Source organism: Amphiprion ocellaris, chromosome 16 (assembly GCF_022539595.1).
Source record: "Amphiprion ocellaris isolate individual 3 ecotype Okinawa chromosome 16, ASM2253959v1, whole genome shotgun sequence".
Lineage (NCBI taxonomy): Eukaryota > Metazoa > Chordata > Actinopteri > Pomacentridae > Amphiprion > Amphiprion ocellaris.
In genome coordinates, this window is record NC_072781.1 from 24,263,603 (window position 1) to 24,289,271 (window position 25,669).

Sequence of the window (25,669 nt, forward strand, 5' to 3'; positions counted from 1 at the left end):
GCAGGAACTATATAGATTTATGTGCAAGCGAGAGGATGAGATGGTGTAAAGGTACATCCAAGTCATTTTAAGGTATGAAAGGATTATTAATAGGGGAAAAAGTCTTAGTTTTTAGGTGTCCAGTCAACAAAAGGGGAGGGACTTAAAAGACCATTTAAATCTCAGTTGTGGCACAATACACCATCAGTAAGACCTATCATGTAACAAGTAAAACAAACACGAAAGTCCACAATTCATCATACTAATCTACAGTCACACTTGCAATTATGTGAGGCTATTATTCTCATTGTAAAGACAACACATACATTTCTAGTGTGACTGTCATTATGGTGTTTTTAGTGTAAATCAAAAGGTATCAAAGAATGTTGTGTGTGTGTTCCATACCTGGGTGGGAAAGAGATCTCCAATTCATGCAGTCGATCCTTGAACACCGACAGCTCTTTGTCAAACTCTAAAAGCTGTGGAAAGCAAAAAGAAAAAAAAGATGTATATGAGGAAACAGAAAATCATTCAAAACCACTCCTTTTTTATTATTTATTCTGATCCATCATTTATACACCACGTAATCCTCATTAGGGTTGCAGGGGGCTGGAGTCTATCCCAGCTGACTTGGGGTGAAGGCAGGGGACACCTGGACAGGTCACCAGTACACATACAGACAAACAATCACACTCACAATCACACCTACGGACAATTACAAGTGATCAATTAACCTCAGCATATCTTTGGACTGTGAGGAAGCTGGAGTATAAAGAGAAAACTCACAGGAAGAACATGCAAATTCCACACAGAAAGATCCCAGGAAGGTGGGGACGCGAACCGGGGATCTTCAAGCTGCCAGGCGAAAGTGCTAACCACCAAGCCCTACCATTTTCCAGTTTTCTGTAATTTATGTTAATTTAGCTTTTACATTACTATCTAAAAGCTGCTCAACACAATCAGTGTTCTACTGTAGGACCACATTTCTGATCACAGATAATTTGAGATTTGTCTAAAGAAAAATATGCATTATTGTAGTCACCATAAAGACACAACAAAACACTCACGTCTCTTTGGATTCTGTCAGTGGGATTTAATTTCTTATATGAACTGAACCTAGAGGTCAGTGCTTGAACAAGAATCTCTCAGATCTCGTCTCAGTGAGGTGGGGACAAGAATGAGCCCAAAGACAGCTGATAAAGATAGAAGAGCAGGATCCCATCTTCAGGCTTTTTCTGTTACATCAATACACCCTACACCAGTGAAATATTGACAACAGATGACCAGTTGTGTGTGTGTGTGTCACTAGCCCTGTCCTGCTGGGGTCTATCTCTCCACACTGACAGTACATCCACACACTCTTCATCAATCATGTCTCCTCCCCCAGCTGTACTCACTCACCAGAGTGTACACACACATTTCCCCCAATTTCCCCCCTTTCACAAAACCCATAAATCATTAGTGAAAAGTGCAATTAGCGGCTCCTTGTACACATTAATTATCTGGGAGATGAACAGGTAGCTAGGGCACCTGCATGACTGCCTCCCTGAGAGACTGACAGCGACGTTTCCCAGCAACCCCTGGAGGACCTCGCACTAGCCCCACCCTTCCCTTCCAGACAAGAAGACATGGAGATGGAGCTGAGACATGTTTGTTTAGTGGTAAATTGGGCTATTGTACATGTTTCAAACACCGGGCTACAATTATGGCCTGATGAAGACCTCATCCACGACGGTATGAGCCCGACAGCAGCTCTATAGGCTGCCTGACGTTAATGACATTACATTGGTGTATTACATGCAGCAGTATGTTGATAGGTACATAATGAAATATCAACGGAGATGACGTGGTGCACATGGGTAACATTTGGAAGGACGTCCTCACAAAGTGGAGGCACAGAGGAGTGAGCTGGATGTCATGGGTATTATTATATCAGCACAAGGTAACTACTGTCTTCCATCTACGCTGACATATTTATGTTGTGCATGTGTGACCGTCTATGCATTGTCTGTCGTCACGTCACTGCTGAGCACACATTTATAAATAAGTCCAGTATGTGGCTCCTATGGGTTTGTGTGTATGTGTGATTATGTGCCAGTGGTGTAGAACAGTGGCCATTACTTGAGGCAGAGGGGCCTCCCAGGCAGAGTCTCAGAGGTTCAGGAGGGTAGATGTGCAGCATTCATCAAACTCACAGTGCCGGGGTCACAGGAGAGACTCACCCACTGTGGATGAGGGATGGCAGAGCAGGGGATGCAACCCCACGCTGCACCGTACACCCCATCTCACCATCCAACCCACTCATACCTTCTTCTGCTGAGTGTTTTACAGCCTGAACAATGCTGGAATTTTGAAGTTGATAAAAATATTCAGAATTGAGAGTCTGAAGGTTGTCTGTTCATAAATTTGCGTAAGTGTGCTTGAATAAAAGTTCCCCAAATCACAGCAGGACAGAGACGCTAATGTGAGCATAAACTCTGATATATTAGTACAAAATCTGAGAGATTATATCGCTAAGACAGGCGCATACTGGCCATCGAGAAACCGGCCTACAAGAGGGTCCAATCCGGCCCGTAGGATGACTTTGCAAAGCGTAAAAAGTTACAGAGAAGACATTACCTGCAAACTGTAAATTTATAAAACTGTAAATTCTAAATACTTTATAAACCTTGGCAAGTTACTTTGATCATAAAGTCAAATACTAAATCGTTCAGTTCCAGATACCTGTGGCTAAATGTTTTGTACCTTTGTAGACACACTGTCATCTGTAAGTTGTAATGTGTAAATGACAAACTGAGGCATAATATTGTTGAAATTGAATTTTTTTTAAAAATTTGTTTTCTTCAGAAATTTCAAGTTGTTCACTGCCACTGCATCACTTTTGCAATGCTTTGTTCCTTTGTTCTGTGCTGCCACTTGCAGTTTTTTGTAAATATTATTGTGTCTTATACTCCACTATGTAGTTCTTTTTTTATTCCTTAACTTATTTATTTTGTATGTTTAAAAGAAAGAAAGTAAACCAGAATTTCATTGTACACTGTGTGTGACAGTAAAGCTTTTTTCAAATCTTATCTTAAAAGACAGTTCATCAAATGTGAACATTTTCAGAATACACTTTTCTTGCACTAAAACAAAGGAAAAAATTAGTCGTGGTTATTTATTTATAGGTTATTATGCCGTGATTTTACTGGTCCAGCCCACTTGAGTTCAAACTGGGCTATATGTGGCCCCTGACCTAAAACGAGTTTGACACCCCTGACCTTTATGATCATATACAGATATTCAATAGGTCATCTTAGCCACAATCCATCATAGCAGCTATCAGTTGCCATCACAATTGAAAATATCTGCTACTTAACAGTTATTTTCTAATACTTGCTAAATGTTTTCAGTAATCATGCTGAAACGTGCTTAGAAGCCCTGGATGTGCTAAGGAGGAACTGAACAAAGAAAAGGCTTTGCTGGCTGGTGGCACAAAGTGTGCTAAGCTGTAACAGGTTTATAAAGCTGTCTGCAGGTGATGAGGACAGTGGCAGAAACATCAGAGAGGTGTGATTAAGAGCTGTGTCATGCTTACATGCTCTGTGCTGTGAATGGGCTAAACAAAGGGACTAAATGTTTTCAATAACTTTGGAGTTTCAATGCTGGAGTCCTGATGCAATTTAGAATTTTTGCCATCTAGTACATTTTTGTCGAACGAAAACAATACAAATGAACAGGTGGGGGTGTTTTTAACTAAAGATGTGTTCTTTACAAACACTCTGTCATTTGAGTTTGGTGTTACAAATTGGGTTTGTTGTTGACAGTCCATTGCAGTGCTGTGCTAGGACTAAAAAACGGTGTGTAATTGGACAATTGCATTTCTTAAACACATTTTAATATCTGTTTGCGCAGTACTTTGGTGGTTAGCACTTTGGCCTTGCAACTAGAAGATCCCCAGTTCGCGTCCCTACCCTCCCGGGAATCTATCTGTCTGGAATTTGCATGTTCTCCCTGTGCATGCGTGAGTTTTCTCCGTGTACTCCGGCTTCCTCCCACAGTCCAAAAACATGCTGAGGTTAACTGGCGATTCTAAATGGTCTGTAGGTGTGATCATTTGTGTCTATATGCAGCCCTGTGATAGACTGGAAACCTGTCCAGGGTGTCCCCTGCCTTCACCTTAAGTCAGCTGGGATAGACTCCAGCCCCCCTGTGACCCATTTTAATATCTATTTCAGCACATTTTTGAGGAAGAGAAGCTCAAATGTGAAGAAAAATAGGAAAGAAAGTGAAAGTGTATGTGTGGCCATACATGCTACTGATATGATGGAGAGTGCTCAAATCATGTATATGTCCACAGGTGTGACTGTGTTTGTTCCAGGGAAGAGTGTGATAGTTTAAATAAGGAGATGAGCAACATATGGCTGTGTGTATCCACAGAGTCTGGTCCTTGACTGAATGTTGAGTAATTCATCCAGGTGAACGGAAAACCCTGCAGCCACAAATTTCACACTACATTTCATCCCAGGTCAATTAAGCATAATGCTCTGCTGCTCTGCTAGGTCAGTGGTTTAGGGAAAAAAAAAAAACAACAAAAAAAACTACTTATATGGGTTCAAGGCCTCATGACATTATAAAGCTAGCAGTAGTTTGTCAACCAGAAATGACCTTGGGAGTTGTGGAGGAGGTGGTGCGAGATGATGCCACTCCGGCAATATCACAGAGGGAAAAAGATGAAGAAGTGTCTGGATAAAACTACCCTGTCATGGGCTCTAATTTCTCACTTTGCTTGGATGATCAGCACGCTCCTAAATCAGACTGGTGCTGATAGTTAGGAGGCAGGAAGTGGAGAGGGGTAAAAAGAGGGAATGCGGCGTCTTCGGCCTCCGACTGTCCCTCTCAGCATGCTGGCCGCTTGTCCACCACCTGTAATTGTGCTTTGATTTACGCATTGTCAAATATCCCCTGTGACAACACCTGCTGCCATTAAAAGCCATCAATAAATGTTGGGGTGAAAGGTCATTTAATTTGATTTTTACACCTCACACTTGGCTTTCATTGCAGGGGTCATATTTTTCCTTCTTTTTATGAGGTCTTCATTATTTTGTGTGGAAAAGCGGTAAACTGTCACTGACGGGGGGATGGACGATTGGTACTGAGAGGAGGCCAGCCCAAACAAAACACAAGGCTGCAGTTCACTGCAAACTCTTACTGAATAACTTTAGAGAAATGTATTCTGATAAAATGCTCAGTTAATGGTACAGTTTTGTCTTTATTTCCTTTCAGGAGCATCGCTACAAGAGCATTTAATGGCAGCAGTACATAAGGTTCGTTGTACTTGAGAGCTATCTATTGTGATAAGGCTAAGTAAGCAGTCAATACTTGCCTGAAGCATTCAGAACAGAGGTGAGCTAAATCAAAAGACATACCCAATGCAGCATCAGTTTATATAAATCCTTTAAGGTCAGATTTCATTTAGCAGGGCTTCTGTATCGCTGCTTAAGAGCTCTGACAGGTGAAATATGAAAGAACTTTGGGCTGGGGCAGCATTGGTTCTTTGTTTTTTTTTATGTCCCTCTCATGTTTAAAATGTCTTGGGCCTTTTGAGTAATGCTGAGGACTACGCTGCCAGCATGACAAGGAGAGGCATGCCAGACAGAAAGGTTCATCACTTGCTAGAGCTAGTACACAAACACACCCTCCTCTCCTGGTCCCCCATCTGCCGACACCACACTGATAAAGTTACAATAAAGAGATACTGAAACAAAATCAATAGGGATGGAGGAGGGAGGCTGCCCTGCGTGTGTGTGTGTGTGTATGTCAGGAAAGGAAGAAACTGTGTGAATCTCCTGATACACAAACATTCACAGTATGCATGCGTGCACAAACACACACACACACACACACACACACACACACACACACACACACACACACACACACACACACACACACACACACACACACACACACACACACACACACACACACACACACACACACACACACACACACACACACACACACACCATGCTCCTCCCATCTCTCCACCGGTGCAAGGCCCCATGGTGCCCCTTGATGCCACGAGCGCCCGGAAAATTTAATCTTCCCAAATACTCATCAGGGCTCTCCATCGTCCAGACGTGACAGCGCCGGGGATAATTAATTATACAATTTCGATGGGAATATCGACTAAACAAAACTATTAATCATAGCAAAAGTCAATAGGCATGGACACATTCAATCATGTCCCGGCCAATGATTACTCCTCTCAAAATACAATAATTATTTTCAAGAGCTGCCTCGAATTAAATTTCTGTCAAGCTGGTACAAGTCTTGCAGTTGATGAAGGATGCAATGGATTTTTTTTTTTCTCTCTCCCCTTCCCCAGTGTAGGAGTGTGAGGAGGGACATTTATCCTTTTGGAAAGGTAGTTTGTTTTATAAGGATCATAACATGGTGTGTTTAACTAGACCATGACCATCAGATTATCTCTGATGTCCCCATTATGTCATCCATCTTGTCTGGCTTGGTGAGGAGGTGGTGGGAGGAGGGAGGCAACGAGGGTGAGGGGGTACCTCAGCCTCCCACTGCTACTGTCTCACAGAGAGGCTCCCACACATTTCTGCTGATCAAATTCAATCAATATCTGCTGGCACATATTGACCTCGCATATTGTAAACCGAAGACAGCGAGCCTCCAGAATGGCATCTTTGGTTAATCAGCTGAATTATATTTTTCTGCTTTTTTGTACAAAGCTTGTTAATATGCTTTTACAGAGAAATAGATAAATAAAACGATATTTAATCAGGACTTTTGTTAAAAATTTTACATTAGCGGTTCCAGTTGACTATAAAGTTCATACAAATGAAGCTGTGTGATCAAGCCTCACAAAACCTGCAGAACATAATTATTAATTCCTTTCCAGATCCTTCAGACCATTGTATAGTTAAGTAGCTAAAGGTTTTGTAACAGAAGCATCATGTAGCTTCATTGCAGTTGTAGATAAAGCTCACTGACCTGTAATGTCAATAATATGCAGCCCTGTCTCCTAAAAATTACATTCTTTTACAACTAAACTGCATTCTCAATTAACTTTTGAGTGAAATGTGTTTTTTTTTTTTTTTTTAATGTGGATTATATTTGTTTGGGATATATGACATGGAGAGGGATTTGTCACTCTGGCCACCAACAAAATGGAGGAGAAGCTTCTAACGTTCTCTGAAAGGTTCATATTTTAACCCAAACTGTGCTATTTTCTAAAGCCAAACAAATAGTTTTGCTATTAACATTGGCTTTGTGGCTCCTTCAAACTGGAAGCTTTTCCTACTTATCTTTTAAGGAGAAAATATGTTTGTTTCAAACTGAAATTAAAAAAATAAATGAGATTGCAGTGTAGTTTCACAGACACAGAGAGAGGACTGTGTACGCTAAGACACTTTCGAATAGTACAAAAACACATTTTCCCTCTCAATTTAAGAGATAAATAAAAATAAAGTAGAAAAAGAAAGGAGACAAAGTTATGGAATGAGACCCTCCCTCCTGGTTTAGGGCCAAATTAATGGAATTGAGAAAAAGTCTTTTAAGGACACCTTTGTATAATTGAAAAAATACTTTACACCAACTGTGTTGCAGATAAATGCCACTCAAAAATGCAAAAATACTCGGTGGCCTAATCTCATTTCTGAGCATGCAAACACAGCTCCAATCATAAACAGTTCAATACAAACTTCACAAAGAAATAAATGCAACATCACCTATAAACACAGTTTATCAATTGACACTGAGTCATGTGGTATATTGTTACACCCTAGTCAATACAAATGTATGAGTAAACTATTTCTGATAGCCTGATTTATATTCTGGCATAAAACACGTCTTTACTTTGCTCGAAAATACAAATGATCTAGAATTAAAAGACATTACAGTACAAATCCAAAGCAGGTTGAGAAAGAAGAATACTTATTTATTACGCAGAACGTCTATTATATCTTTACATCATATATCCAACCACATTAATAAACTCTGGACTGCTAGTCTGCTGCTTCACAGTTCATTCTGTTGATGTATAGGTGTGTGCGTCCTTCACACGGATTTTAACAAGGTCCAACTTTGAACTACTTAATGTAATATACAGCCATATAAAAGTGAAGTGTGTACCTGGTGCTTTTCTTCTGCAGACACAACACTCACCTCATCTACACTCGAGTCTCGTTTAGAAGTTATGCCAAAGACATTTGGTCCCTCGAGTGAGGATAAAGACGGTGTTTGTTGGGTCAAAGTGATGCGAGGGCACCAGTCAGCATCTGCATGACTCAGGTCAGCAGTTTCAAAGGCCTTGTTCGTACAAGTGTTTATTAGAGCCTTTCTGTACCTACTATGGAGATATGATAAGCCATCAAAGCAGCATTTGTAGCTGCAATGCATATTTCATATTCTCTTAGGCTTTGTTCATTTCACAGATAATCAATGTGCAATGTTGTAAATGGCAGACACTTTTATTTTATACTGGAAAATGAAAGTCTATGGAGTTGACAAAAGAAATTAAATTTAGAATAAACAACTACAAGAGGAGAAGTGAGAGAGTAGATGGCTATATAAAGGGTTAAGAAGTAAAGGGGAGACTTACTGAGGTCCCATTGTTTTCCCGGAAAACGTCCTGGTTGACATAATTAAAAAGCTTCTTTTCAAGTTGAAGAACAACCTAAATCAGTGCAAAGAGAGAAATGGTACTCTGATTAATAGCAAGACTAATGTGAACTGCATTTAGTAATTAGAGAACTAATGAAAAGCAGTGAGCTGCAGTGGCAGCCAGCGCTGTTATTTCTAGATGCATCTCAGAGGCTTCACATGATTTTATTTTTCATTTTAAACTCCGTCTGTAATACCTCTGATCAGATATATGACAAATACAGAAAATAATCTGTGTTTAAAGCCTCAATTATAAGGTCCAGAAGTATTATTTTCAACATTAAATACAGATCCATCATCATGGCCCTATGGAAGCATGGTCACACCATTGTTTACAATGGCTGTGTTTTGCAAGGAAATCAATTCATTTCAGTGAAACTGCAGCAATGATCAGATCTGATGCACACATTTGCACCACTGACCAGCGGCAAGTCAAATCACAATCCTGACCTTTAAAGGAGCGGCCATGGTAGTTTTTCTGCTGTGTTTATATTTGTTTAACATTTCTCTGAGTGAGTCAGAGAATCAACTTTTACACAAAAGGCAAGTTTTTTAATGAGGCAGAAGTCAAAGGTGAAGATCAGGCTTGAATACACCATACATATAGATACATTTTGGGCCTTAAGACACGTGTTAAGATTAGAATTTGGCAAAAGGATTTAAGAATAATAGTGGTTTAAATTTGGACTAAAAAGCTATGTTTATTTCTTTGTAATAAAAATGTTTTTGTAATAACTCAGACAAGCATTAATGCAGAACAGCTTACCTTTCGGTCATTGTCACTTTCTCGGAATATTAGCTTGTCAACTTCATTGGTGTCGGCAGCTCTGACTGTCTGCATGGTGGCAGTAGAGCAGAGACTCTGCAGGTGAGAGAAGACAGTGAAAGACCATGAAAATACAGAGAGCAAAGGTCTAACTCCTACAAATATATGCTGAGAGTTCACAAGGTCCAAGAAAAACAAATGCACTAAAATGGAAATAATATATGAATTAATATGTATTTTATTGTCACCCACATATCTGGATGTGCTTTGTACAGTAGATTATAAGAGTATAATGCAAAATCATGCATTACACTGTGCCGCATCTGAATGGGTTTTTAAAGACCATCCCACAAACTACCACCTCACTGTCCCTTTTCTTTATCTGGGTCTATGTACTGACCCCCATGGACTGTGTGCATGGTTAAATTCCTCTTTGTGGACTCTCTTAACAATTAGTTAAACATTCGGCCATCTGTGTTTGAAGACAGTTGAATGAGGAAATCCCTCAGCCAGTGGTTCCCATACCACACACCAGAGACTGAGTGACCTGATTGAAATTCAAAGCACAGATTAGATAATCGGGTCAAGCCAATATAGCGAGCCGAAAAAGGCCCTTTAGACTGAAATGTCACAAATCAGTCCTGCTTCGGCCACGAAGAAATGGCACACCAGATTAGAACAAACACCATGCCCTGAAAGAAAGTGGAACAACTCCTTGCAGCCCCCCCTAAACAGCCTCAACCCCATTCCTTCATGCTTACCCCCACTCCCCAAAAGCAACTTTCTAAAGCCCTAACAAATCGCTCCATCTTTCACTCATTTAGGCCATCCAAATGCAGGGTCAATATGGTCCCCTGGCAGCCAAATGCTAATGCGCTTAAGTGCGCTTAAGCAGCTTTGTGCAATGAATAGGCCAAAGAAGGAGCTAGTGAGAGGGGCAAGAGATACTTTCCCTGTCAAAAAGTCATTGTAGCCACAGAGAGCAAAGACGATCACAAAAAGTCATTTTTGCTATCTCTGATGAGTGCCAAAAGCACCAAACGTGGTACACTTTACATGCAATATAACTGTATGGTCTTGTTCATTTGAGACATACGTAGCAAAAACTCACAACCTTTCCAGGTTAAGATATAGCAAATGTTATGAGTTTAACAGTATCTAAAATGTACTGTTTAAGTGTTTTTTAGACGCCTTGCAGCCTTGTAATTCTTCTAATCAAGCGCCCTTCTGTTGTCTGCTTTGCAAATCCAAAAGTCAGTCAAGCAGAAATCCCTGCTTATTTCACAGTTAACACTGAAGCCAGAAGCTCACGCTGCTCACTGGCACAATGAGCATCAATATTTAAAGGACAGAAGTAGCCTCTCCATTCATGTTCAAATCATTCTGATAATCCAGTAAGGAGGCTTGATTATTTCAAGGATCGAAATCCAGCAACTAATGAATACACTCCCCTGCAAAAGTATTGGAACAGTAAGGCCAGTTCCTTTATTTTTGCTGTAGACTGAAAACATTTGGGTTTGACATCAAACGATGAATATGAGACAAGAGATCAACATTTCATCTTTTATTTCCAGGTATTTACATGTGGATCTGACACACAACTTAGAACAAAACATTATTTGTAATGGAACACCACATTTTTAGGTGAGCAAAAGTGTTGGAAAAGATAGACTTAAAATAGATTAAAGTGAAAAGACTTAATATTTAGTTGCAGATCCTTTGCTTGCAATAACTGCATCAAGCCTCTGACCCACTGACATCACTAAACTTTTGTATTCTTCCTTTGTGATGCTTTTCCAGGCTTTCACCACAGCCTCTTTCAGTTCTTGTTTGTTTTGGGGGGTTGCTCCCTTCAGTCTCCTCTTTAGCAGGTAAAATGCAGCTCTAAAGGATTGAAGTCTGGAGATCTAAAACCTTCCACTTCTTGCCCCTGATGAACTCCTTTGTTGTTTTAGGTCATTATCTTGCTGTACAGTGAAGGATCTCCCAATCAGTTTGGTTGCATCGTTCTTTAGATTGTCAGATAAAATATTTCTGTAGATTTCTGAGTTCATTTTGCTGCTGCCATCATGTGTTACATCATCAATGTAGATGAATGAGCCCATCCCAGAAGAAGCCATGCAAGCCCAAACCATGACATTACCTCCACTGTGTTTCAGAGATGAGCTTGTATGTTTGGGATCATGAGCAGATCCTTTCGTTCTCCAAATTTTAGCCTTTCCATCATTTTGGTAAAAGGTTCATCTTTGTATCATCAGTCCATAAAATTTTGTCCTAGAATTTTTGAGGCTCATTTTGTACTTTTTGGATAATTCTAAAAAGCCTTCCTATTCTTCTTGCTAATGAGTGGTTTGCATCTTTTGATGTAGCCTCTGTACTTTTGTTCATGAAGTCTTCTGTCAACAGTAGATTGTGATATCTTCACTCCTGCACTCTGGAAGTTCTTGCTGATGTCCCTAACAGTTGTTTTAGGTTCTTTCTTTACAGCTCTCACAATGTTTCTGTCGTCAACTGCTGCTGTTTTCTTTGGTCTACCCATTGGACGTCTGTTACTTAGTCCACCAGTGGTTTCTCTCTTCCTCATGACATTCCAAATGGTTGTACTGGCTATGGCCAATGTTTGTGCAATGGCTCTGATTGATTTTCTATCTTCTGTCAGCCTCATAATTGCTTGTTTTTCACCCATAGACAGCTCTCTGGTTTTCATGTTGGTTACACCTCTAACTATAGATGCAGTCTGCACAGTAAAAACTCAAATCTGAAACTAAATGTAGACACTGAGACTATTTATTGTTTGAATAATCATTGTAATAGGACACACCAGGGCAACAAAACACACCTGTCAGTCACATGTTCCAATACTTTTGTTCACATGAAAAATGGGTGGGTTCAAACAAAAGGCGCCATCTTCTAAGTTATGTATTGGATCCAGATGTAAATACCTGGAAAGAAAAACTGAAATGTTGATCTTTTGTCTCATATTCATCGTTTGATGTGAAACCCAAATGTTTTCAGTCTAGAGCAAAAATGAAGTAATTGGCCTCACTGTTGCAGTACTTTTGGAGCGGAATGTATGTCCGCTACATTTGGCTGCGCTTACAGCTACATTAGTAAGTAAGTACATGCAAATGCATGTGGGTATGAACAGATAGGAGATGATATGTGTAGGCTTCTGTATAGAAAACAGTGCAATGGGTGACCTGGTGGTCATATGGTTAGGGTGCATGACACATGAACACAAATGGGATCAGCAGTGAGTCCTTGGTTTGATTCCTGGGCAGCCCAGACATTTACTGGAGACCATCCCTTGCTCTCTTTCCCCATATTTCTTGACTCTCTTCACTGTCACTATCTAATAAAGGCAGAAAAAAAATCTAAAAAAGAAGAAGTAGAATGGAATGATGTAATTGCCATTGAGATAATTGTTCTACAGGTTTTGTATCATGCAAGCTTATACCTTGTGCCAAGAGTGTCACTGCAAGGGATGTTCAATTAGAGAAAAAAAGGCAATTAGCTAATGTGGCCGTTTTTGTGGAAAAAAATCTTTTCCTAGAATGATTACACTTCACATTCCTGGGTGAAAAAAATAATTTTCAATTCAAGGAAACCCACGATTCCAAGTTGCATATTTTGGAGTCAGCCTGTTGAAATAACAACACACCAGCTGCAGGCACCTCATTCATTCATTATGTATTTTAGATGAACTCCAATCCTAACTGAATAGAATACAACATGTTTAATAATTTCAACAAATTTAAGTCAGGTCAGCAGATCAGCCCTGGTGCAGGCTGTCCTTTAAAGTATCTTACGGTGGACATTTGCATACTGCTGGATGCTGACGTGAGTGATTGATCCATTCCTATGTTCATTGACTGAACAATCAGTATGTCAGTGCAATCGGTGGTGGCTGATTGCACTCGATTGATCTCAGCTCTCCAACTGTCGGCTTCAGTGAAAAACATCCCACTCACTGAACACACACAGAGCCTCCAAGAGTCCTTGCTCATCCCTGTGTATCTGTCAAAAGACCTGCACACCAAACACTGACATGGGCAAAATGAGAACCTCATGTTGTCACTTAAGACCAGATCAGTGCACCGATGTGTCCTTCCTGCTTCCAGCAGAGACCAGGTGCTTGTGTAGAATCTCTGAACAGTTATCTGTCTTCAAAGTTGCTCCTCTCTAAGCACATTATTTACAAACACAGTCTCACTGACCACCCTAAATGACATTACAGTAATTCCTGTGGTTGCAATTGGCTCCTTATTTGATACATGCCAATTAGTCTGCAGAAGGCAAATGAAGTCAGGCAGTGGGAAAAAATTAACAGACAGCTGTCAGGAAAAGCAGCTGTAGTCCAGAAGACAGTAGGGATGTCTTCACTCCTGTGGCCTCTTCAAACTGATCCTGCAAAGTGACTTGGCATTACATCTCTGCATTATGGGTCACAGGTCAGCACTGAGTGTTTGTAGAGGGCCAGGGGCCAGGGGGCTGGGATGAGAGGTTGCCGAGGAAGGCGCTGGCTTTGTGTATCAATGGAGGATAATCTCATGACTGTCGAAGGAGGAAGCGGCTGTTTAAAGGAGCTCTCTATTCCAGCTGCTCTCCTTAGAAGAGAGGTTAAAGCAATCTGTCCCACTTCAAAGACCAAAGACACACATGCACATTCAGCCTTCTGTCTATGGCCCTGCCAACAGATGGAGGCAATCCACTGTGCCCAGCAGAAACACTGAGGAACCCACACACAACACAACGGGATTCGTGACAATGCATATTGCACAGGGGGGTGTCAACTTTTGGGGAATAGAAGAATAATGGGAGGTGGACACAGAAGAGAACATTTAATTAAAGTTACACTACATTGGGTTAAAAGACAATAAAAATAATTAAATTAAAGAAAAACAATAAAATCTTCATTGTTTATTCTTGTTAACACAAACTAAACCATATACATTTTCCTGCCCCAGTAAGGCTAATTTATAGATGCCGATGTATATTTGTATAAGTCATTTTTCAGTAGATTGTAAATGATTTCACAGTGTATGCTCTGTAGCACATTTACTACAGCAACTTCAGCCCCTAGATAACTTACCATCCAGTGAGCTAGTCTTAGTTTATCAGTACAAACAGGAGAAGTTTGTGACATAACAAGGTATCAGCAAAAGCGCAATTCATTTAAACCCTTCTGGGTTTTATATTCCACCTCCATCACCCCAATCCGATGCAATGATTCACACCACTCACTAAACTGTCATTTCACCAATGTAATAACCCACTGAGTGCATTTAGAACTTGGTGATTAAACTTCAATTAGGTAGAGAAAGTATGAGACTATGTGCCAGAGGAGACAGAGGATGAGTGGACAATGAGCTGACTATTCATTCTTCGTTACCAGAGGCAGGGGACAGGGGCTTACCTCTGTGTCAGCAGGGCACTGGCTTTGTCAGAATGCACCATTATTTTCTTGCTGCCACGCAAAGCGAGGCTGCCAGCTGAGTTAAGGTGTGCCAGCAGGGCTGGCAGGTTCAGCGTGAATTGCATAGCACTCCGATCACTTTTATTCAACTCGCCACCATTCATCATGCCCATCCTGCATGCATGATTGCGACATCTGCCCGAACAGGGTAGAAAGGGGCATCCAAAGTAGGCAACAACAAATTCGGCTTCCTGCTTTGCTGCCAGCTATTACGCAGGAAAGCCAGTAAATCAGCTGTGACCCTCCCCACCCCATCTGACTGGACACAAGCCAGAGTTATCCACTCCTCTCTCCCTGTGGCCGGCTAATTTAATGCCTCCAAACACAGTGGATTCATCATTGACATAGACACACACACAGCGGGGATGGGGATTCAGCATGCAGGAGAGTGGACACATTATCACCCACAAAGTTAGACTGTGAGTGACCCACTGGTCAGCAGCTGACCCCAGTAAACCTGGCCTGAGTCCCCCTTAACAGCACATACAAACTCTCACCCCCTCCCATGAACTCGATGAGCTGTGTGAGAACTGACGTCGAGGGCTGATGGCAGTGTGTGCGTCGTAGGAGGTCTCCTAACCTGACACGCCCTCACCGAAAACGAGCTTGGAGAGGTAAGAGGGCGTGCGAGGTAGCGATAATGTGCCCTATTTATCTTGTGCATTATAACATCTGGGAAACTTCTCTAAAAACAATGGCACGCATTGAGAGCTGCCATTCTGACTTTACCTTCAGAAACCAGCCAAAAGCATTTGTCCCCTCGCAATGGATAATGGACAGGCCACAAATCATTCAGGACAACAGGACGGAGGGGTGTGTGTGTGTGTGTGAGAGAGAAACTGAATGTATGTGTATGTTTTGTGTGAGAGTGTTAGTGTGTGTGTGTGTGTGTTCCCCCCTGGTATTTAACTTCTCTGCTGGCCCATTCTGCAGGGCCCCGCAGGACAAATTGCCCTGCATGGTTGTCTTTGAGAGGCAGTGCAGCGCGCAGAGAAAGGGACAGAGCTGAAACACAGGGAACAGGCCTATAAAAATTCATCACTTTGACCCCTGTGACCTCCCACTCCTGGGGGGTTACACACACACACACACACACACACACACACACAGATGCACGAGCACGCACACACACACACACACACACACACACACACACACACACACACACACACACACACACACACACACACACACACACACACACACACACACAGACACACACAGATGCACGAGCACGCACTTGCCCACCCACCAAAGCTCATAATCAGAGCTGGGACCAGTTATTCAGAAATGATCTCCAACCATTTTAAGTTTCAAACTAGCAGAAACGCACAGTAAGTTAAACAAGACAGCTTGAGCTACAGAAATATACTAAGCCTCCTGATCTCTCTGATTCCTTCTCTCACACATGCACACTCACAGCAGACACAATAGCCATGGAAAAGCTTTCTGCACAGGAAAAGGCCACCAGATGCTTCATTGTGACTGTGTCTCTGTGTAAAGTAGTGGCAGTAAAAGGAGGGTGGGCTCTAACTGAGGCATATTAGTCCCACTAAGAGGAGGACATTGTCTCAGGAAAGGCTCTTGACACATTACTGCCACCTGTACAAAGAAAACCTAATGAGAGATTTAATCTGAAAAACCTCCCCTGCCACTTTTAGTCAGCACTTTGAAACCAACCACGGCAGATGTCTGCAAGACTGTTTAACGTACCAGCTTTCCTTAACCTCTCAATAAGGCCATGCATACTTAAATTGTTCAATAGCCATTCATTTGAATGTTGTTAGCTGCGGTTGTTATGTTTCCAAAAGGGAGCTTTGTGATCTGAAGGAGTAGCCAGCAGCACGACGGCCATTCATGTTTTCTTTTGAAGGCCTCAGACTTTAAGAGAGCATTTATCCTGTTAATGAGAAAACAAATTCACATCCAACCGTGAAGCAATAATTGTAGCACATTTAAATATAGCCAACAGCAGTGCCATTGATAAGAGTATAAACACTTACTAAGCACCTGAAAAACGTTGCACTCTCATTTAATTTACCTATTCCACCGCAGCTCTAACTGGGAATCAATTAAAGGAAACAGGCGGCGAGGTAATTTGTCGTTGCTGAGTCAATTACAAAATATCGAAGATCCAATCAGTGATTGGTGATTAGTGATGCTCCAGTAAGAATGCAGCGCATGTTGAGTTCATTACTCTGGTATTCAATAAAATCAGGTCCAACCAATTAAAGAAAGTCTAATTCTGTACTCTTAAAAGGGGCTGTTGCTTGGTTAGCACTACAAATAGGCACTATATATACAACTCTTAGACACTGTAGAAAATGCAGATTAAGAATCTTTGTATTAACGCTAATTTCACGGATGGAATATGTTACACAGGTGTACAATAATAAAGAGCTTTTACTTTTCTTCTCTGTAGCAACTGTTGAGCTACAGAGCAGTTGATGGCTTTTTCAGGCAGGCAGGTGACCAGCTTTCTTCCTCCCAGTGTGCACTGGGAGGAGAAGACCCTGATGAGGCACAAAACCCTCCTCACACACAAAGAACATTGATTCATTTGGAGCACCACCCTTTAATTTGTTTGCACCATTTCATCTAAATGATGTGCTTGTCCGCCAGGGTGAGAGAGAGAGAGAGAGAGAGAGAGAGAGAGAGAGAGAGAGAGAGAGAGAGAGAGAGAGAGAGAGAGAGAGAGAGAGAGAGAGAGAGAGAGAGAGAGAGAGAGAGAGAGAGAGAGAGAGAGGTGTAATTCAGCCAAGCAAAGGGGGAAAAGGAAGGTACTGAGGGGGGAGGATGAGGGGTCTTGACACCCCACCACAGGGCGCTAGGCAACCATCTAGTGGGTGGGCTTTGTGATACATTTTACCAATTTTTCATGCCCATCCCTCTTGATGTGACCCCACTCAGGGCCTTTTATGCCCCTGACAGCTCTGCGCAGGAAAACATGCTGCCACTCTGATAGCATGAAATCGGGAACAAAGACCCCCAGGGAGAGGAGAAGGGGGCCACCGAGGCACGCTGTGCTCCGGTCCCGCCTGGCTCTGGACACAAACAGATGTTAGGCCAGCCCCGGCTCTCACTGTCCCCTGAAAGAGGAGGCCCTGTCAGAGAAATGGGCCTGAAATGCATTGTTTCGGGTCTTCTCTAAGACAAAAACTGGAGCCACTCCTTCTAAAAGGGTCCGGCAATATGGTCGTCACAGATATATCACACAAGGGAGAGAAAAGCCCATGAATTCTAAATGCGGCAGTTAATGGGCCCTCTTAAATATGATGGGATATTTGTGTGTGGTTGTGAATGGAGCCCAGTGACTTTTAATGTCAGTGGGCAGAGTTGTTTAAAAGCTCATGGTGCCAACACCGGGTTTACAGCTGTGTTACAATGAGCCCTTCTGTAGGAACACCACTCTGCTGCTGACAGTAAAGATTCACACTGGGAAACCTGAGGCCAAGTTGTTTCAATAATCCTTCTGCTGGCTTCTTTAACAACAGCACAACATTTTATCATCACTCATCCTTTTTGAGTTTGCAGTGGAATGAGCCAAAGCAACCAAGTACCACGAGTTAAACTGTTGCCTGATTAGAATAGGAACAGTGACTGACTTGTTGAGCAGGCTGTGTATTCAGCCATGTGCAGCCATTCTTATACAAACTGCATATGCATTAGAGCAAACTATTATGATTAAAATGCCAGAAGCGTAATAGAAATGGTGTGGGTGTGCATGCTTGTGCACAATCCCCAGAGACACCATGTGTTATCTAAGCAACTACTCCATCCTTCAGAGAGAAAAAAAACTATTATTGTGCTCTGTTTTACAAAGGCTGAGGACTGCATTAGTCAAAAATAGACTGACATCATACAAGTTGGACACTATGTGCCAGGCACAAAGAGATCCCTATCCTTCACAGTTTATGCCGCATTTCATCTGGACTAAATAATAGCATCACTGTTAGCTGCTGCTGATCCTCCCTATGATTTCAAAGCTGGGGTCCATTCTGACCAACATAAGACAAGACAAACCATCAATAAATTGTCCAATTCTGGAATGATCCATAGATCATAAAAAAACATGTCACAGATGAGTAGTTCCAGGATCAAACAGGTCAAAAACTTAAAATTCTACAGTTCTCTCTGTTTTTACAGGTTCTGGCTCTGATTTTTAAAAAAGCAATTTTCATGATTTTCTTCTTAAATAACGTTCCCTTCAAACCTACCAGTGAATCTGGAGCTATGAGGGTTAAATCTGCATCATTTAGTGCTTTTCCTTGCTGAATGTCCACAGGTTCTAAACACATCGAGAGGTTCTGACTAAAACACTGCATATAATCTGTTTTAGAGAAATAGTTCAATTCAATTCAATTCAATTTTATTTATATAGTGCCAATTACAGTCACATTGTCTCAAGACGCTTTACAGAACCCATATGCCTGACTCCAAGAGCAAGCCAAAAGGCGACAGTGGCAAGGAAAACACCCTTTTAACAGGAAAAAACTGATTTTTGTAAGAATGTTGCACCCTGACATAGACCTAACATCTGTCCTGCTTTTTAAGGACCTTCTAAAGATGATTTCATGCAACAAACATTTAGGTGATAATTACTTGATTAGTCAAGCTACAGAAACTTTTGGTTAATGATTAATCATATATTTCTTTTTCTTAAATTTCTAAAACTTTAAGTTCTATAATCTATTGATCTTATATGATTATAAATTTATTATTTCTGGCTTGGGTTATTTATTTGGACAAATAAGCAATTAAAAAATGTGAACCTGGGTTTGTATATTTGTGACAATTTTTTAAATCACATTTTATAAAATAAACAATTAGCCCAGTCAAGAAAATAATCAACCGATGAATTGACAATGATGAGAAATTTTACTTGTATTAGTAATTTGATGACATGTGCCGCAAACTGCTATTAGACATATTTAGGAATTTATGGAAGAAGAGAAATTGAAAAGATGACAGGACTAAGTGAAATAAAAGATAAATGATGACAGAAAGAGTGAGTGAATGCTTGGGAGAGAGAGGGAGACCCACTTGGAAATAAGAGCATTAAGAGCATTTTGAGCTAGGAAGTTGTATGTAGGAACTTTTATGTACAATATTTATGGAATTACTTTGCCAATTACCCACTAGGCTTTCAATAGAGCTTCAATACCCAATAATCAAATGAAACAAAGAAAAGTAACTTCGTACAAATGCATCACAACACAATAGATCCATAAACATGGTATAAATGTCTCCTCATACACTACCGTTCAAAATTTTGGGGTCACTCAGGCAATTTTATGTTTTCCATGAAAATTCACACTTTTATTCATGTGCTAACATAATTGCATAAGGGTTTTCTAATCATCAATTAGCCTTTCAACACCATTAGCTAACACAATGTAGCATTAGAACACAGGAGTGATGGTTGCTGGAAATGTTCCTCTGTACCCCTATGGAGATATTCTATTAAAAAAATCAGTAGTTTCCAGCTAGAATAGTCATTTACCACATTAACACTGTCTAGACTATCTTTCTGATTCATTTAATGTTATCTTCATTGAAAAAAATGCTTTTCTTTAAAAAATAAGGACATTTCTAAGTGACCCCAAACTTTTGAACGGTAGCGTACATCTAATGTACCTGAACAACATAAATGATAGTTTGGGCCACTCAAACTGCTCAATTGAGTAAACTAGGAGTAAAAAGAGGCATCTGAACCACAGCTCCAGCTGGAGAAGACAGCAGCAGTGGGGCACTGAGGGGTAACTCAGGTTACATCCCTGACCGAGACCAACCCCAGGAGCCTGCGAGGCAACATCCCCTCCCAGGCCCTGCTGGTGCCAGGCTCTGCGCTCATCCTTGGCTTGGCTTGTCACACCATCCCACCGTTGGCATGGTGTTCCCAGCTGCCAGTCACAGTGCACCCCCTCCCCTTCGCAAGCACACAATAGCAATAGCATGGCTGGCGCCGGGCTCAAACGGCCTGTTGTTAATGAGCAGGACCAACAGAAGCCACTGCTTGTTCTTCATTTGCCAGCGTTTTAATTATATGGACAGCGCTCCCATCAAAGCTGCATCGCTCAAGTTACGCCCTCATAGCTGAACTCCTTTTTCCTCTGTGTCTTCAGCGCTGTATTCATTAGCATCGAAAGCAAACACAGAGACGAGAGAGAGAACAGGGGCTGTTGTCTAGAGGGAATAGTCTCCCTCTATATCCAGATGGGTTATCAGTGATATAATGGGCCCTCATTGTGATAGATTGGGCTCTTGTAGGCAGATAATATGTCTTTATTGTATTGTAAGGAAATATCACCACAGGCTTCACCTGTGGGGACATAAACAGGCGGAGATCACATAGCAGGTGCTAATAACTCTGTTTTGGCTGCATGATGCAGTAAATGGATTGGTTTTACTGCATCAGGACAATTAAGACAGTGTTAGGAGGGTTGTCTTTCACGGAAAAGAATATTGATTTAGTAGACTCCCACAAACCATATAAAGGATTTGTCAATACTATTTGGCTTGGCAATAATATAGCCAAAACAACACTCCTCTTAGTAAATTGCTAACAAGTCTGTCCTGTAGAGTTATGGTATAAAACTGTCAAATTAACAGTAATAAGCTTTCTTTTTTTTTCCTTTTTTTTAACAAACTACACAAGGGTTGGCGCATGTATGCCTGTGAGTACATCTGTGTCTCCGGATGTACATGCATGAGTGTATCTGGGAAGCTGAGGGCAGCCAAGGAGGGTCACAGTCCCCAGTGTCAGGGGTTTCACAGAACAGAGGCCCAATCAGTGCTGGCCCGCTGGTTAATGGATGGATGGCCCCAAAATTAATTAGCCTGACTAATGTAGTGTACACTTAATTACACTGGCCGCCTTTTGATTTATAGCTGGCCAGATACACACATGATAGTCAAAGTCGGGCTAAAAAGGGAAAATTATTTAGCCTTTACGAGTGCAAATTATTTACCAAGACTAGGTTCAGTAGCTGGGACAATGGCCATCAACTACCTGATGAACTGCTGCTGGTTTCAACTGGAGTCTGCAGATTACATGCACATACAACAGGTTTAGTTTCCTTCCATTATTGAAATGGTGACATCTAATGTATGTAATCATGAATAAAAAATAAATAAATGTGGTACCCTTGAATGAAAACTCACTTGTGTAAAATCTTGCATGTACAAGCTGCGATAAGAAAACAGATCTTTGTCTAATGTCTTCCAAAAACCTGCTTGCTGTTATTACTATTCTATCCATGGCTGTATGCACTGAGTGATTCCACTGTGTGAAAAATGAATGATCTATCATGCTGCTGTGTCATTACTAGGCATTTTACAGCATTCATTGGGAGCGGGCATAGTCTAGGACCCCACCTTTAATTTCATGCTGCTCAAGCGAGAGAAAGGACACAGGACAAAGGAAGGAAGATTGATGCCCAGACCAGCCCTGTTCACTTCCTGCAGACGCAGACAGGGGGTGCTAATCCGACTCTCTATCCAGTCAATGAGAGGCCAGCTAGTCTAATGAAATCTGTCCATGTAGCAGCAGATCAGGCCCAATTAAAACAGCCCCACACCATGTCACGGGGACAGTAGATCAAGTCAGCAATTAACCTTCCCGTTGGCCTCTATCAATCCTTAAATTGGAGCAGCCCGGCCAGCAGCACACAATCTCTGCAGATATTAAATTTACATTCTATTAAGTTTAATTAGGAGGGATTTTAAATATACTAGGAGTCCAGGCACAGAGCCCTAAGCCTGTCATCGACACTGCTGATTCATGGCCACACGCCACCTCCAGGGACACACACACACTTTAACACATGTGACTATGCACCTTTTACCACCTTCTGACTGAAGAGTAGAACCGAGCAAAACCTGTATTTGCAATAGGTGTGAACGGGTCAACTAGGGTTATGCGACATGGCTTCCTGATCTAAATATAGGGGCTGACACTGCTTAGCTGTGGTTGGAAAGGCTGAACATCGGTTTCCAGAAGAAGGCTTTTAGGGGTTACAACAGGGTATTGCTACTTTAAACATGACACATATTGACTTAAATCATAAGGATTTCTGATCATTACTGTCCGCTCCAACCCTGTTCAATTCTAGCCACAGCAGTGCTTTGCTGTCTATCTACCTGCCCCAACACAGTGGTTAAAGTTCATCTTAAGACATAAACTGGAAAAGGGCTTATTAAATGCCTTTATAAAAACAAAAGACAGCGTCAGTTGAGTATGAGGCAGGGGGAAATAAAAGTGTATAAAATGTAGATCAATAATAACAACAGCCTCTCAAATATCTGCTTGAAATTTTATCCAGGACCTGTGTCATAATGATGATGCTCACTGCCCACTCCGTCTCTGTTACAGTATTATAGTCTGTACAGGATCTTGATCCCATTGCAGCAATGAAACACTGACCTTCATCTAAAGCTGCAGCGGTTTGCTTATCAATTGTAAACAGAAAATCTTTGTGTTCTGGACTGTGGGTCGAACAACACAAGAAACTGGAAACATCACCTTGGACTCAGAGGATTTTTAACAGACACGTTTGATTATGTATTTGTGACATTTTCGTGACAAAATGTTTAGCTGAGTCAAGAAAATAATCTGTGAATTGATCGAAAGTCAAAATATTGATTGTTTGTCGTCGAGGCTGACTGATATGTGCTTTTCCGGGCTCAGCTATTAGTAATAAAAAAAGATATTTACCAGTATTTCTAACTGATATTCAGTTACAATCAGTATGCTTTACTGGCATGAATATCATGTTATCAATATTCCCCAAGCATGAAATATGGTGTGAATAATATAATAATAATTAAGAAGAACAAAATACAATTTATCAAGTAGATTTACAGTTACAGTAAAGGTGAAAAATCTTGGGAGTCAAAATTCTGAATAAAACAATTAAAAGAGAACTTTTCAACATTTAACCTTCAGTTTTGAAAGGCTATTCTGATGTTAAACCAGTCAGATAGTGCTGTGGGTGGGAGTGGTGGCTACACAAAAAGAGGCTCGATCAGAGTCAAAGTAAATTAAATTTATTTGATTGGGAATCGATTCAAAAACATGAAAAATCGAATAATCGGCCAAACCACTAAGTCTCTAGTTAGTTTCAGTCCAACTTAAATCCTGCTCATACAGGATTCTTTCTGCCAGTTAAAATAATTACAAGCCATTAAGTTGCACTTAGAAAACCTCCTTTCACCAGACTCCACATATTAAATCTACTGTTAAACCAGCACTGTTGACAGGCTGTTTCACTCCAAAAAAAAAAAAAAAGTTTGGTAATTTCAAGTTCAGACTCACACATAATTTCATAACGTAACTTCCTTCTCAGTCACACTTCAGACCTGCTTGTTCACATAAAGCACACAGGTGGTCTTTGGGATGCCAACTGTCTAACAGAGGGCCTTCCTTGAAAACATGAGAATCAGGTCTCAGCTGCAACACATTGGGGTCTGAATGTATTTGCTAGTCTGTAACATGGGCAGCATCTTTAGTCTGCTTAGCATGACTGACTTGAATGTGGCTTAAACACGAGTGTTCAATTAAATCTTGATTAAAAGACATCACACATGCAAGATAAGTGGGCCGTGAGGTTTTGTATGTAAGACAAAATCTTCAAAACCCCTCCTTTGAGGTTTCCTGTTTTATCAGCACTGATGCAAAGCATGATCAAGCCAAAGCATGATCAGACCCATGGGAGAGGAGGGAGAAGGTTGGTGGGGACTGGACCACCTCCAGGCTGCTCAGCCCTAGCATTAGTCTCCACGTGGCTGTGTCTTTTGTCCGCCAGTCAAAGGGCCGCTGAATGGGGGTCAATTGAAACCAATTCCCTCTGTCGGACACAATTAATGGGGTTGCCTGGGCTGTGCAGAAGGGGGGCAGATGCAGGCCTTTGGTTACTGATCCTGCCGCACAAGCATGCCAGGAATTTGCCACCTGGAATTTGTCCTGCGACAATAACAAACCCACTCTCTTCCGAACCCACCTCCTTTTCTGTGCACACACGGATACATCCTAAAATACCCCCTGTCCCATCCACCCACCCACTGGACAGCATGGGTGACATGGGAGTGGCTAGTGGTTGTCCACAGTCTAGTCACCCACAATGGACTAGAGACAGAGAAGAAGAGAAGTGGTGTAGCGTGCAGCTGTAGAGAAATGTACTGGAGTATTTTCTGATCCAGTGATTCTCAAAGTGAGGCCTAGGGAGCCACATGGGTGCCTGAGAGTTGTCTCTTGTGTTCAACAAACTGAAAAGGCAAGTAGTTCAATTTAATGATTATTTCACCCATTTTGTACAGCAAAATTCTTCTTCAGAGCTCTTTTTGTGGGCATTTCTATCAATTGAAAAAGGAGAGAATTGTAAGAAAAGCAAAAAAATGAGACTCTCAGGCAGTGAGAAAGAGAGCCAGCGTCTCTGTGTCCGAATCAATCTTCGGATAAGTATGGACGATCGATCCACCACCAGCCCATCTACAGTTAAGCACTTCAGTAGATGTGCACTAATTGTGCTGCTGACATTAATTGTCATTAAAGGGCTTAAAACGGCCTGCTGGCTGTGAGTTACATCCTGCGTGAAGTTTGCAACCCATTTGTTTATTGGTGACATCACAGCTCTCTCTGCCGCTAACACACAGGTCACTGTTAAATCAGGCAGGTTGGTTTATATGAAGCAGCCCTGTCCCTTTAATAACACATTTCACAAAGATGACATCATCAGCCACTTTTGTTGTCCCCATCAAACAGTCGGTATGCTTGAGGA

General features: G+C 41.4%; 1 protein-coding gene across 2 annotated transcripts in view; it reads right to left on the reverse strand.

The window, feature by feature from the left end:
* LOC111565432 (inositol polyphosphate-5-phosphatase A) overlaps positions 1–25,669 on the reverse strand; it is a 164,945-nt gene that overhangs the window by 21,202 nt on the left and 118,074 nt on the right. For both annotated transcript variants that reach the window (XM_055018715.1, XM_055018716.1), the window contains 3 exons: positions 9,416–9,511; positions 8,588–8,662; positions 385–458 (listed from right to left, as the gene is read on the reverse strand). In XM_055018715.1, the coding sequence (XP_054874690.1) occupies positions 385–458; positions 8,588–8,662; positions 9,416–9,511 (245 nt within the window). The remainder of the gene's footprint in view (positions 1–384; positions 459–8,587; positions 8,663–9,415; positions 9,512–25,669) is intronic.